The 14,335-nt window shown below is 52.7% G+C and overlaps 5 protein-coding genes across 5 annotated transcripts; 1 reads left to right on the forward strand and 4 right to left on the reverse strand.

Moving 5' to 3' along the window:
* Positions 1-493: 493 nt before the first annotated feature.
* On the reverse strand, positions 494-1,297 carry CC77DRAFT_945657 (hypothetical protein; the record flags this gene model as incomplete). The annotated part of the gene is made up of 3 exons (XM_018535032.1): positions 494-631; positions 678-940; positions 991-1,297. 3 exons carry the CDS (start codon positions 1,295-1,297, stop codon positions 494-496), a joined length of 708 nt encoding a protein of 235 aa, XP_018381298.1.
* A 1,307-nt stretch (positions 1,298-2,604) lies between these two features.
* On the forward strand, positions 2,605-4,890 carry CC77DRAFT_404491 (hypothetical protein). Its single transcript, XM_018531582.1, has 4 exons — positions 2,605-2,837; positions 2,897-3,090; positions 3,140-3,615; positions 3,672-4,890. The coding sequence occupies exons 1-4, from the start codon at positions 2,789-2,791 to the stop codon at positions 4,798-4,800; spliced, it is 1,848 nt and encodes a 615-aa protein (XP_018381299.1). The 5' UTR covers positions 2,605-2,788; the 3' UTR covers positions 4,801-4,890.
* A 972-nt stretch (positions 4,891-5,862) lies between these two features.
* Positions 5,863-7,290, reverse strand: CC77DRAFT_404311 (hypothetical protein). The gene is made up of 4 exons (XM_018531580.1): positions 7,253-7,290; positions 6,656-7,192; positions 6,500-6,604; positions 5,863-6,449 (listed from the first exon to the last, which is right to left on the reverse strand). Exons 2-4 carry the CDS (start codon positions 7,012-7,014, stop codon positions 6,077-6,079), a joined length of 837 nt encoding a protein of 278 aa, XP_018381300.1. The 5' UTR covers positions 7,015-7,192; positions 7,253-7,290; the 3' UTR covers positions 5,863-6,076.
* Positions 7,291-9,572: 2,282 nt separating this feature from the next.
* On the reverse strand, positions 9,573-10,990 carry CC77DRAFT_404283 (hypothetical protein). Its single transcript, XM_018531579.1, has 4 exons — positions 10,794-10,990; positions 10,277-10,716; positions 9,722-10,226; positions 9,573-9,648 (listed from the first exon to the last, which is right to left on the reverse strand). The coding sequence occupies exons 1-3, from the start codon at positions 10,848-10,850 to the stop codon at positions 9,977-9,979; spliced, it is 747 nt and encodes a 248-aa protein (XP_018381301.1). The 5' UTR covers positions 10,851-10,990; the 3' UTR covers positions 9,573-9,648; positions 9,722-9,976.
* Positions 10,991-12,302: 1,312 nt separating this feature from the next.
* On the reverse strand, positions 12,303-14,247 carry CC77DRAFT_997880 (FAD/NAD(P)-binding domain-containing protein). Its single transcript, XM_018536521.1, has 2 exons — positions 13,782-14,247; positions 12,303-13,730 (listed from the first exon to the last, which is right to left on the reverse strand). Exons 1-2 carry the CDS (start codon positions 13,842-13,844, stop codon positions 12,357-12,359), a joined length of 1,437 nt encoding a protein of 478 aa, XP_018381302.1. The 5' UTR covers positions 13,845-14,247; the 3' UTR covers positions 12,303-12,356.
* Between the last annotated feature and the right edge of the window lie 88 nt (positions 14,248-14,335).

A 14,335-nucleotide genomic window follows, 5' to 3' on the forward strand; every position in this document is an offset into this window, starting at 1 on the left:
GCCTGGAACTTGACAAGTTCCGCTGGTTGTTGCGGAGGTAGTCGGTCGAGGGTCGGGGTGTTTGATTCGGCCGTACGGTTGCTACTTCGTCCGGGCGGCTCGATGGATGCTCGGATGTGACGTCGCGCCGATGTGCAGCTGTCGGAGATGTTTGCGACGAGAGCGGGACTTCCGGAAAGGCTCCAAGATGTGCGGTGACGCTATGTTGGCTGCTTGTGATACCTCTCGTTATGGGGTGACGGTGTTGGATGCACGGAAGTGGGTTGTGGTCCGTGCCGAGACCCTGACAGCATCCTGTCCAACCCTCTGAGCGCCTGCCAACATGCATCGACATGCAAGGTATCGCGATTCGAGAACATGTCCATTATGGTGTACCTGCTAGCTAGAGACTTTCTACTAATTCCACTCACACGTCGTCATAGAGAGGCCCGTACCCGTCCAGATACCTTGGCGTGTCAGCTTATTCCGTTGCTCTATCGTGTAGACTAAGTCCTTACTGTTCCAGATGCGGTGATAGGAAGTAGTTCGGGGTATCTCTTGCGGCTCGTAAATAAGCAATTGCTTGTTGGAAATACCGAACGTTCGCCATGACGGACGTGATGTTTCCAAGGCTCATAAACGCCTCGGCAGCCTACACAAGGTTAACAAGACGAGCTATTGGCCGAAACTTTACTCACCATAGACAAGAGATGTCCAGTAACGACGCCCTGTTCTGTTGCTACGTATACCGCACGCTGGAGATAGTCTGTGGCTGGCAACAGTAATCCTCGCGCTTCGATATAGACTGCTTGGTGTAGTCGTTGTTCGGCTTCAACCAACCCCCTTGTTGTTGAGCTTAGCAGTCTAAAGTTGCTTGTATCGCTACTGAAGGAATTTCTCTCTGTACGCGCAATGCTTGACAGAGCCTTTTGCGCTCTTAGCAACCAGTTTCGACCGATTACTATAATGATTAGCGGTAATGGGTATATATATATATACAAAGGCACTTACGAGTCAGAATGTCGACATTGTCGGGATATATTTGGAGTAAGGTCACTAGCTGACGCAGGCACCAATCTGCTAAGTCTTGAATAACACCGTTATCAGCATCGGCGAAGGCTACACGCTGGAAGACGCTAATAAGAGGTAACTGCCAATTCCTGCGCTCTTCTTCCGGGACGCTATCAGTTATTTCGAAAGAAACTATCGTGTTGCGGATTGCTGGTAGTTGGTCCCGCCACGAAGCAGGTGAGGTATCGAGATTGGTGTTTATGAGTTGGACAGTTTCCATCAACCTTTGTATCATGCTATCATCCATGTTGGCAAAGAAATGTCAAGTGTGGGAATCCAGAGAAGAAAAAACAATGTGCGTGTGTCGTATGTAATCGTGATGAATAAAGTATATGAGGCAGCCATCCAAAGTACATGTACATAGACATGGTTTGATAGACGGCCCTGCTTGGAAGGCTGCGGCTCATACTTGTGACTGTACCCGCCACAGGCGAAGCAATTTTGCACAGTGCCCGGATACACTGGAGGTTAAAACGCGACTGACCGCTGTCATAAGCGGATCTTGTGTAAGCTATCCGGATAGACCAGACTGGATCAAGTAAACAGAAGTAGCTAGATGCGCGTCTGCGGGTTGCGCCGAAGCAGTACCATGGCGCGACGACCCCCATGCTCATGGCTGTAGCAGCTAAGTCCGAGCATGAGGGAAGTGGTGGCAAGTAGGCGAAAGATGATGGGATCTTGCTGTAGATACAGGGTAGTTACTCCGTCGCCTGCGGTCCTGTTCCGCGAAGCGTTGTCGACAGTCAGTCCTTCTTTTCGAAATGTGTACAAGGTCACCATGTCGTGCTTGGTAAGCCCGCGTCGCGATTAGCTCAGCACGGAGAATTGAGATGGAACTACAGAGTTGCTTTTGCGGGATCTGCAAGCCGGCCACGCTGCAGATGCCATGCTGCAGGTACGTCATCGGCACTGTTATCGATTACGACGGCACCCGTACCTTGCGGTGTATATACAACACCTGAGCCTCGTCGCAGCATGTCGGACGTGTTGGAAGCCGAGCATGTCTAATCAGCCGAGCAGCGAGTAATCCACTAGTATGGATTGAATGGGTCGGAGGTGGGATGGGGAACATTGGTCCGTCCAGCGTCTAGGATGGCATGGTCAGAGAATATGTGAGGCTATGCGACTGACTCGCCGCTGCTCCGGAAGCTCAAGAAGGGGCGCGTCCTCGACGGGTGCAGTGGACACACAGTTGGCTGAGATGGTCGTCGGCCGAGGCAGTGGTATACAGGCCAAAGCGACGAGCATGCACAGCTTCCTGGTAAAGACGGCAGCCACGACGATTGCGCCTCGAGGTTACGCGCGCATATGCAAGGAACAAGGGGTAAACATGTCTGAGGGGGGGTGTTTGCCGGTGCGTAAACCGTAAACGAGCGAACGTTCCCCATGAATGTTTCATGCCAATCACAGACTACTGGCTCATTTCCCGGGACCCTGAGCTTAGTACTACTATTAGCTGACCATCCGAACCGAACCACTACATGTGTCTACAACCCTCGTTGCCAGCTGCTTGCCCTACCCACAACAAACAACACCTGCATCGCCCTCATCCACGTCTCCTACGGCCACCATTGGACCCCACGCCGACCACGCGCCCGCCGCCCCTGCAGCTGCCATCCCCGCCATCTCCATATCACGGGCACCTTCCATCTCCGGATTAGAGCACCCGCAGCCATCACAAGCGATTGAGCGGGAACCGACGACGACAGCCAAAATCGCACCATGCGGCGGTAGCGACATGGAGAACATGATATCCGACGACTCGCCTCTTGCGCAGTTGCTTGAAGGTGGGCTGCCCCTAGCACGATGACGATGCCATGCGCCGTGGGCACTAACCGCCGTCCAGGACAAGGCACTGCGCCATCACCCTACGATGACCACGACCACGACACCGAGACATCGACATCCACCAACTTCCCGCAGAGCTTCGCGCCCCGCGGACCGTCGACGCTGCAGTCGAGGATAAGAGACCGGCTCCCACAGCCGCTGCGCATCCACGCCCGCCATGGCTCCATCGCCCGCATCCACACGGCCTGTTCGGTACGTGTGCGCCTTGGTTGTCTCCTATATGCTCGTTAACAAGACACAGAAAGCCGTCAACTCCCGCATCGGCCGCGCAGACAACGAACGCTTCCTCGAGCAGTTCCGCTACCTCATCGTCGCTTCCCAGCTGCTCGGCGAGCAAGGAGGCCTGCGCGCATCCGCCATTCCCAGCTTCGCGACCGACGGACGCCCCGGCCCTCACGAGTTCAAGGTCGCCCGGATAAACCCCATCGGCGCAGCGGCCACGGGCACGACGGCCTTCGCGCTGGCATGGCTGGTGCACTGGTCGCGCCGCCAGCCCGTCTTCAGCAAGAGCCGAACCCTGCTGGTGATGCTGGTCTTCGCTGCTGTCTTTACCGCCGGCTACACGTACATGCGGCGGCAGTGGCTGCAGTATCTGCGCCAGGAGGCCGTAAAGGGCGCCTCGGACCTGGTCACAAATCTACAAGCCTTCGAGGCTTCGACGTCATCTGCCCTTGCCTTGATCCAAGAAGTGGAGCTTGTGTCACGCGGCTATCGCCTGTACGTGACCTTGCCTTCCGCCATAACTCTGCAGCCCGAATGCTAACACCACGCAGGAGCAGTCCCTTGCCTCCCATCTCCCGCATCGAAGAGAAGGGGCAGGCCCGTCGCTGCCAGCGGCTGCGCAAGAACCTCCGAGCTGCATACGCCGACATCGTTCCCATACTCGCTGAACAGTGCCGTAATCTGAAACAGCTAATTCAAGAAGATGATTTGGAAAAGTATCTCGACGTATACGAAATCAGCAATCCCGACATGCAAGAGGCCGCCCTGGGCTACGGCGAATCTGAATTCGACGATGCCGAAACGTTAAAAGTCCTGCGCATCCTGCAGTATCGGTTATCAATCCTACGACGTGTATACCTCTGTTCTCTCCTGGCAATGGAGGCAGATGGCGGCAAACCCGATTTCGCGCGATGGTCGACAGTGGTCGACTCCATGTTAAATACGGCTCGTCCCGTCGGAGAGTGGAGCGAGAAGTTCAACCGCGTGCTCGCTGAAGAAGAGCAGTTCGTACTCCCATCGCCGGCCAAGGTCGCACCAACTCCTGCTCGAGACAAGATTCGCAATTCTGTGCGCAAGTTGTCTGGATTGTCGAGCGGTATTCGCGGTCTGCAAGCCAAGATGCAAGTACTCCGCGAAGAGACCAACAAGAGCTTGGAAGATACCGAAGACGTAACCGACTTGGGTCACTCCCTCCTCGCACAATACGATTCAATCGGTGCAGATCTCAAGAGTTTGGTGCAAGCTTGGGAGGCAGGCAAGAATGCGCTCGCCTTGAATATCGATCGGCACGAGCGCAGAATCTCCCAAGCATCCAGCGGCCTGCGCTCGCCTGTTCCAAGTCTAGGCGGTTTGACTGCTGTAGATGAAGGCAGTCCGTCTGATGCTCTGCGCGCTCTTAATGGCGACCTGCTGAGTCCCCACCAGAGCGCTCCATCGAGCGACCAGGGCAGCACGTCCGACGACGAAGTTTTCGAAGCTATTGCCCTTCCAAAGACACGAGCCACAATGTCGAGAGAAGAGCGCATGCAGAAGATCCAAGACGACCGCGCTCGTCAAGCCTCGTTACGTGAACAGCGAGAGTCGAATACCAACATGCTGCGAGAATTGGAGTCAGTCATAAATCTAAGGCCACACCGAGTCTCAGCGCCCCCAGCCGGCGCACGAGTTACCAGTCTCTGAAGCATCAGTTCCTTTTGTCAACCGTTTTGGACTAATTCCGGCTACCAGATGTAGCATCTCTTTCGCTTGCTTTGTTTCTTGGCGCACATCGGGTCTCAATTTGATTCTGGGCATTTACGCTATACCACTGCCGCGGTCGCATTTACTTTTCTATCACATACCTTGGAGTCGCAGGACTAATGTCTATAACGCATATGTTGTGGTCAGAATACCCACACAGAATAGTAATGACAAATATCAACATCGTTACATACAAGCTCGGTTCTGAGGAGCTCGCAACTAGCTCTGTCGTCTTTCGGCATTTGGGAAACTTGGATCACGGGCACGCGACGACGTGGCTGACGAGTGTTGGTTTCGGGAAATTCACCATCCTTGAACATTCTGGTAGCAAAAGACAGCTATTGGTACTCCGCAGTACACGTGACAGGAAGAGCCAGTAATATCTTACGACGAGATGCACATACTAAGGTTGCGAATACACTCGATGCGTTAGCATGCATTGTCTTGACATCAAACAGCTACCTTCCGTTCAGAAGGAAGCAATACACTTTTCATCATCTTTTCTATAAAAGTTGCAGTCGAGGAGGCTGTTCAACTCAGCAACATGCTCTTTCTCTTTCTTTGTGCATCACTAAGCTACACAGATGAGATGCAAGAACTGACGAACCACGGATCACTCCGGGGTTTTGCCTCAAACAATGCCTGGTGACATTCTGCCCCGAACGCGTTAGGGTGCAGCTGAAACCGAGTTCACTATGGAGCGCGACTGGTGGACTAACCGCTCTTGCCCAAGACGACCAGGTGATCCTGACTCGTCGGCACCAGCGCCTGCCACCGACCTCAGTCATCGTGTGAACTTGCTTTTTAGACCATCTTCATATCGCCGTATTACTGGGCAGCACTCAATGACGACGAACGGCTCGCTTCTTCTGTGTTCTATCCCTGTTCCTACGACTCTCACGAACAAGCAACGTCAGATCTAAACGCATTCCGCCGGGTTCACGTCTGAAAACGCAGCTAACGACACGGCCCCTCTGCCGAGTACCGACCTAGAAAGATCACTCTTCTCAACACGAATGTCGATGTCTACTCGAGAAATGCCACTCTAAGGTATTGCCATCGAACAAAAGAGATATAGAAAAAGATTGAAAGAGACGTGAAAGAGAGAGCCAATCGACGAGAAACTCAGAGCATACCAAACAATTCGTCCTTGCTCGGGGCCGGTTCTACCGGCCCGCTTTGACCCGCGATAGGGATGGTTGCTACCACAGCTCGCCTATTGTTCGTCATCATCCACGATGCCATCGGTTCGTGGTACGGGAGGAGGCGCACCGTGTCGTCTGCGCATATGGACTCTTAGCCCATCTGATCGAGCATATTGCCTTTCACAACCTTCAATGGGGCATGGATATCGAACTTTGGCCCGACTGGATCCTGCACAAGCCTGAGTCTTGAGGTGACGCGTTAGATTTCCTAATGCGTGTACACCTGTTAAGACAGTGCCACAGCGATACGGACAGGGTACGCTATACTCGCCATCGATCGGAGATGTCTCTAGTGACTGGACCAGTGGCATGGAGTATCTGACGTCTGGAGGTGATGCGGAGACGTTCGTCGTTGGAGCAGCATAAGAATATTGCGGGCTTTGGCTTTACGCCAACATCAGCACCAGCCAGCAAGTCTCGAGAGTACCACATACTAGCTTGGCGTAGGGGACGAAGGCGATAGGGACACATGCGCCGGTCCTACGGTAGTGTACCCCGGATCTATTGGGTAACTGGCTGCTGAATAAGTACTTTCGTATCTGTCACCTGGTCAGCGGATGCCTGACATTCATCGTGTGGCATGCACGTACTGATACGAATTTGCATAGGGCTGCGGCGTTGGACAACCAAATGTTGGCACTGGACCATTCTGCGGGACAGCTACTGTGCTAGTACGATATTGGTATGCGCTGTTGTGTCCTGGCAAGAGAGGTTGTTGGTAGCTGCTGTTGTGGTAGTAGGCCTCGTGAGGCTGGACATACGTGGGTACTGACGACCAGCTCTGCTGAATGTACTCTTCAGATCCAGATCCAGGAGAAGTTATCCTCCCTGCCTGTTCCGCTCCACTATCGCAAACAACTGCTGATGCGAACGGTGCTCTTCTCCTATACTCTCTGTCTTCTTGTGACCAAGGCACCTCGTCGCGCCTCTGTGTCTGATCGTACGCCATGAAGCCAAGGTTACCCGAGACCGTCTTGGAAATTATCTGAGAAGACTTTGCCCGTACAGACGTACAAAGCAGAACAACCTCTTCGACAATATGATTCTGATGGCTCCCATAAGATGACGCGAAGCTGGTTTAGTGGTCGCTAAGCCAACTGTCAAGTCAAGCGAAGCACCTGCGTGCGCTATGTCTTTGTCAGTTTCCCACTCTTCGGCGAAAGATCAATATATTGAAAACGGCTTACAGGTCCGCGTCTATGAGATGCAAAGAGGAATGACCACCATAAGAATGAATTCTCGAGTGACCCAGGATACGCACAGTGTTTATCCTGCTATACGTACTTAGTAACGAGTGGTTTAGAAGACACGCTGCAGACGTTGGAGGACCCTCGGCTGAGACACGACAGCCTGTTGCACGAGCAGTCCGGAAAGGTCAACACCAGGGCATATCGCGCCTCACCGTGTATTTGTCTGTCAAACCGGAACGCTGATCTGCCCTGTCAACATAGCTGCGTCTCAGCTTAAAGGGCGAGGGATTGTGCGACACTTCTTAGCTGGTTTTCACGCCAATCAGCTATGCCAGAGCGGCACCGGATGTGGCACAGCGCATGAGAAGCGTCGTTGGCCTCTATGCCATGGCCTTTGCCGCCTAAGGTGTACTTCAAAATTACAGTGTGCGCGCGGCTGCGGCTGCCGCGATGGTACGCCTCTTTCGAAGACCACCCCAGGAAGCAGGCAAATGTCCTAAGACGTGCAGATACGGCCACTTCCTGCTGGGATACAGTGATGCCATGTGCACACCTGGTCGCCCACACACTCGTCCGGCACCTTCCCGTCATTGAAGGTCAATGCGCACTAACATCGCCGAGGACTACAGGGCGCTCGACTTCTCAAGCCAACGAGCAGATACAGCTATGCCTGAGGATTCAGATAGTCACTTCACCAGCTCATCGAAAGCATAGTTCCCACAAATCTCCAGAGACCTTCAGAGCTATCCTGTCGGTATCGCGGGTATCAGCAACAAGCATAATGACGGACGAAACGGGCGAGTAAGTCATATGTTCTAGCCTTGTTCACCCATGCCGTCACGTTTTGCGCTTCCTGCGCGTCTGACTTGCAGCGGGTTTGTGACGAATACGAAGCTGCGTGGCGCTCCGCCAACGTTGGAAGTTTAACAAGGGATCTCCTGTTCGAACACATGTATCACGATATCGAGAACGCTTTCTTGCAAAACAAAGTGGATTGACGGGACGGCTCGCGACCGGCGCAACGCCGGCTATTAGTGGAAACTTCTCTCGCTCTTCGATACCTTACCGATAAACCCGACCGGCCCGACGGTTTCCCTATTGGCAGGGAGTTTTTTCCCGCACGATGAAGTATATCTCGAGGGGAACAATACCAGCAAAGAGAAGACTCTGGATTGTATGAAGACGAATATGTGACTAGATGTCAAAACTCGAGTCAGACGCCCATCTTCGCTACCCAATGAACATCAATATGTACAGGCTGCAAGGGCTTGGAGAACGCAACTCCAGAGGGGCACCCTGCTGAGCAACGGTCTCCTGGATAATGTGGTTCAATTCATCGCCGCTACAAGAACACGTACCCAACCACTTGGTTTCAAAGCAATGGTCTTGACCCAGCTCTACGGAACAAAGAAAAACCGTTCGCGCTCTCCCACACCTAAATTTCTTTATGGTGATGACGAACATGGCTGCATGTCAACATGACTCGTTAAAAATGAAATCTGGCTAGCGGAAGCCAACATACACCTGAGGTTCAGGTCGTGAAATAGGCTACGGCTCTTGTCCCATTTCGGCATGCGTTGGCTCACATCTATGTGAATATGCTCCAAAACGCAGTACCATCGTGGACAAGGTTCCCGTTACATGGTGCAATACGCGCATGGATGGCTTGTAAGTATTGGCTGAGATCGGCAGCGACAGGGGCTTCTGATATATTGGCAGCGGTAAATCGACTATATTACTCTTGGTACCTCCTAAGTCTCTTATACCCCTCAAAAGAGCAACCATACTCGTCGTCGACAGTCTGCAATGCATTGCATCGGGACAAGTTCTAGAAGGACGCCACATAAGAAGAAGCGGTGTGCACATGAGCATATTAGATATACACATCTGCCTCTGTTGGAGGGCATATACTACAGTGTTTGCTATGAGATCCGGGACTACATATCCCGACGACTGAGAATCGACTTGCAAGCCAGCAGTGCTCATCGACCATGTTGCTAAGGTAGTCAATGCGCTTGGAGGATTTGGTGGCGAATCGCCCGCCGCTGGCCCCCGCCACCGTCGGCAGCAGATGCATGAACAGATCTGATCAACCGTGGTGACTTGCGCGCAAAACCCTTAAGAGGAAGCTAGTAGACTCCAATGCAACAGCAGCTAGAAGCTACTCAGATCACCCTCGCAGGTCGATCCGGAACCTTGCACATGCTGTGCTGCGATAGGCATTTTTCGTCGCACTGACATTGAGGCCTGCCTAGACCAGCCTGTCGCACCGGAAGAAGAAGACTTCCACTATTGGAATCGGGAACCAATACATCTTCTGTCGAATAGACGACATTACCTAGGGCTCTTCGGGTGATTGAGCCCCGGGTCGTTAGCACGTAGCTTCGATGCAGCTATGATCAATCATTCGATAGGTTAGCCTATAATAGTAGGTGCTTTAGATAGTATGGAGTGAGCTCGTCGTACCAGCAATTGATGATCGAGAGGCAACGTTACGCTAACTTTGTTTTGACATCATGGGATTACAGAGTAGTAGTACAAGTGATCAATCAGCGTGCAAGGCCTAAGAGCACGCAAATCTTTTGCCTTTTCTTGTACATGAAGCGAAGACCGAACACCAAAGAAACGCCTGAGCACGCAACTCATCAACCCGCAAAAAGGCTCTTTAGCAACGATATCCGGAATTCCGAAACAGATGCAAGCTGCATCCAAGATCTGGCATCACCTTTTCCGCTTCCTTGCCGGTGGGGTATTCAGCTCCGGATGGCTTCGCCGGAGGTGGACGAGCAGTGCGTCTTCACGCCCAAATGTCGATGTGCATCCTGGTTGTTCGCAACGGATATGTCTGTTGCTTCTCTGTCCCAGGCAGGGTTCGTGTCTGGCCATATGACGATTCAGGTTTCTCTGTGCGTATTGACCAGTGAATGGCGGCTTATCCACGCAGATAGAACAGCGCAGACTCGACTTGTCACTTCACGTAGGTCAGCAATGTTGATGAATGAAGTCTTTTGGCCTACCCACTTGGCTATGTTTGAGCTATTATCCTCCTTATCGTTGGCGGTATCAGAAGCTGGAGGTGTTAGGTTCCCTGTCGTTGAGTCTGGATCCAAATCCGTAGAGTTCCATGTTGAAAGATATCTGCCGTCCGGTCCGTTCATGCTGTTCACCTGCTGCTGCTCGAGATACCGCCTCCGGTCTGAATAACAGGAGGTTGCCGCAAGCGATGGCTGCCAGGACTCCCCTACAGACATCGTGCGATGATCGATAGGAAGGTGAGGATACCTTGGTGGCAGAGACGCTAGGTGGACATTCTGTGCTGCTTCATAGACTGAAGGCGGCCAGATGTAGGCAGCGATCTCTTCTGATGGCAATGAGTCTGATTGGTAGGCCCACGCAAGTGTGCGCTCGTCAGCGGTGTGTGAGGCGAGGTACGTCTCGTCATTCGGATCATTTGAATCGCTCTGCTACAGAGTCAGCTCAGCAAACAACGCCAATATTCTGCACCACATTTTGATGAGATCTCTATCATTCTACTCACCATATCGTCAAAGCCATATGTGGTCCTGTACGATCGAGTATTCTGTACTGGCATCATGTTTGCATCGTAGGCCTAAATCGCGTCTGACAACCTGTCTAGGATCGATAGGATACTAGGGTGCACAAAATGAAGCGTGCGATTGCAAGTCCATCTGAAGATTAGAAGTCGATCAATCAGTGCTTTTTGACCAGGTGAATAAGGACCAAAAAGCTCGTTGCTATTAGACGCTCGACGGCCGCCGCAATCGAAGAGTGACCTAGAACCCCGACAACTCATCATATGTGCCTCGTGTGGACAACGCATAACCAGACGTATTCTGAGGCGAGAGCAGTGGTGCGATGTCGCTATCTCGCTGGATGCTATCCACTCATAATTGGGCTGTATTGGTTGCCTCGTTACCACGATGTGCTGACGACTAGTTGCCTTCTGGCTCACCGGTCCTGATAATACGTGGACGAATCCCAAGTCCTCGAAAAGGGCAGATAGCGCCGAAGGCGGCATACAAAACTCGAGAGGGAGGCCTCGGGAACGAATCCTGTCTTGTCTCGGCGTGGGCTATGTGTTGGCGAGTCCATGGTGCCAGAATCGGATCGGATTGTCTTGAAGACCGCCTGGGATCAACCTAGATCGTCTGCCTACTCTAGTCCTTTGTAACAATGTCGCACAGGCGGGGAGAGCGCATCCGGTTCCGCCAGGCATCTGGGGCGACTTCAGCTACCCGTTTCATCGCGCAACTACCGGTTACTAAGCAGGGCTAATCGCGCAGCTGGCGAGGGTAACGTCTGTGATGCCTATGGCGGGTAGGGCTGCCCTCGGCGAGCGGGTAGTCGTGGCTGAGCGGGGATCGGATTCGATATGTTGTGGCGGTACAACAGCAGCTCGTACTTAGAGACTGTGCCCCACAGGGCACAACATAGTGAACGGGAGCTAACATGAACCAGAAAGCTGCCGGCACCGTGCATCATGTTATACCAACCACGTTGGGCATCAGTCTTCATAGCAGTTGCTCGACCGCCTCACTGTTTGGGCAACGATGAGTTGCTGCGAAGTACTGCTTTTCTCTTGCTGCATATCGACGGCGTCAACTGAGCACCCCACTTCAGACGAGGCGGAGGTAGATGGGTCAGCCTTGTGCATGTTTACCACTGCTGAACCGCCACGTCGTTTTCAGGGCGGGATGAGAAGCCTGACACGTAGGTCACTTGATGCCATGTAAATGATTTCACCTGGAGACTGACGTGGTGTATCTGCCTTCTTCTTACCTGGACGATTTTAGTGCCTGCGGCTGTGCATGGCGATGTGGTGGCGCTGATGCCTGCAAGCTCATGCAATACCCTGTCGTCAGTGGCGCCAGCTAGTATTGCGCATGTTTCTTCGAAACGAGATATGGCAAGTGGTCTTGAGATCTTGTGCTAGACTTGTGGTTGATGAGCCATTGGCACGTCGCCGTAGTCACTGAAGCACAGTGTGAGGTATGCAACTGAATTAGCTTGCGTCGTTTGGTTATGCAACTCCGTCTGCGAAGCTGGAGGCTTCGAGCAACCCATTCATTTTCAGAATACTCTACAATACAGCCCTTAACTCACCGCTTCCTCGAGCTTCGGTTCTCCTCTCGTTTTCATACTCCCTCCACCGAACCTCAACATCCTCTTCACAGACATATGTAATGAGCCAGCTTCCGACACCACCCCATCTCCATGCTAAAGGATCGTCGCCCACGTTCAGTCCCTTCTCCTCGTACTGCTCTTGGGTCACCCTCCCCTTGCCATTATATTCACCAAAAGCGCGAAGCATGCGATCACGATCTTGCTGCACAGGACCGTCGTGGACGTGGTAGAGGTACTGTTGACGATTACCACGTGAAACGACGCGCTCTGTGCGCTCACGACGACAGCGCTCATAGACCGCTAATGCACGCTTCTTTTCGGCCGTAGATTTGCTCCTTATCCTGCCTAGACATAGACCGAGGACGTGTCCGTCTTCCAACGACATGCCAGCACCTGACGCAAGATATGGGAGAGTGGCATGCGCAGCGTCGCCGAGTATTGTGTATGCTCCAGTTTCGTGAGACCATGTGGGATCGAGGCCTGGTCGGATCATCAAACGCCACTTGGCTACCGACTGGCAAAGTGCCAGCAACTTTGGGATCCGCGGATCCCAGTCTTTGTACAGAGCACGCATTTCTTCAACATTTCCAGCCAATGTATTTGCGCCAGCAGGCATATCGTCTGGTACTAATAGCACCATGTTGAACAGCTTGCCACCACGGAGGACGTAGTTGACAGCGTGTGCATCTGGACCTATCCAGTAGTTGACCTGCGGGTCTTCTACGAAGCCCCTGAGGTCAGGGTCCTTCAACATATCTTCTGTATTGAGTAACAATCGGTAAGCCAGATCGCCAGTGAGCAGGGGTGGGTCTTCATGGCCTAGTAATATCTCCCTACACTTGGAGTTGATGCCATCGGCACCGACTACCAAGTCGGCCTTGTATCTTGTCCCGTCCTGGCAAATGGCGATGGCACTCGCAGCGTTGCCGCTAACATCATCTTCATATTCGATGTCTACCACTCGCGCTTTTGTAGTGAGCTTAGCACCAAGCTCCACAGCCCGCTCCAGTAGCCCCATGTGCAGATTTGCTCTATGGAAATCCCAGAAGGGTGTACCACACTCCTTTTCATATTCATGGAAATCCATATCGCTTATCTTGTTGCCCTTCCAGCCGATCATGTTGCACAGCCGTGGCGAAGTAGCATGTTTCGAGAGGTATTCTTCTAGACCCCAAGATATGAGGACGCGCGAGGAGTTGGGTAAACATTGGATCCCAGCGCCGATTTCGCCTATCTCGGGGGTAGATTCGAGGATGTGAACGTTGTGACCGGCGAGGAGAATTGATATGGCAGCCCCAAGACCACCTAAGCCGGCGCCAACAATGATGACCTATCAATGAGCATTAGTCGAAGCACGAGAAATTCGGGAGGAAGAGATTACATCGAGCCTACTGGACTCATCCCTATGTTGCTTCTGAATAACCTCAGGTTTAACGCCGGTCATGATGTCACGAGTATGATGCTGTCTGAGAAAGAAAGCAAACCTCACAGTTAATGACGGAGAGAAAAAAGCAAATGCTAGTGTAGCGGTTTGTCGTCCATCAACAGTGTAAACATTTCAAGTACACAGTCACTACTTGAATGGCATCACGTACCACCATCTTCGCCCACCTATCGCGACCCATACGCGTGACAGCTGGCTAGCTGATGATTACTGGACCGATGCGCGACGCCATGGCATTGGCGCTTATCGGGCTAGTCTGGCATCCCGAGGACATGGTGTGGTTTAGGACCAGAATGGGGGAACACTCGATTGGTGGGTACGCAAGTGTGATTGCGTCTACGGACGGGCATTGATGCACTTGTGCAAGAGTGGGGGAAAAGATGATGGTAGATGGATAGAACGTGGCTGGCGTGAGGGGTATGCAGTAGCAGTGACGCGGTGGCCATAGCTCCGAGCTTGAGCTTCCGATATGTGTTCCGATCATTCCGAGA

Source organism: Alternaria alternata (genome assembly GCF_001642055.1).
Source record: "Alternaria alternata strain SRC1lrK2f unplaced genomic scaffold CC77scaffold_23, whole genome shotgun sequence".
Classification (NCBI taxonomy): domain Eukaryota; kingdom Fungi; phylum Ascomycota; class Dothideomycetes; order Pleosporales; family Pleosporaceae; genus Alternaria; species Alternaria alternata.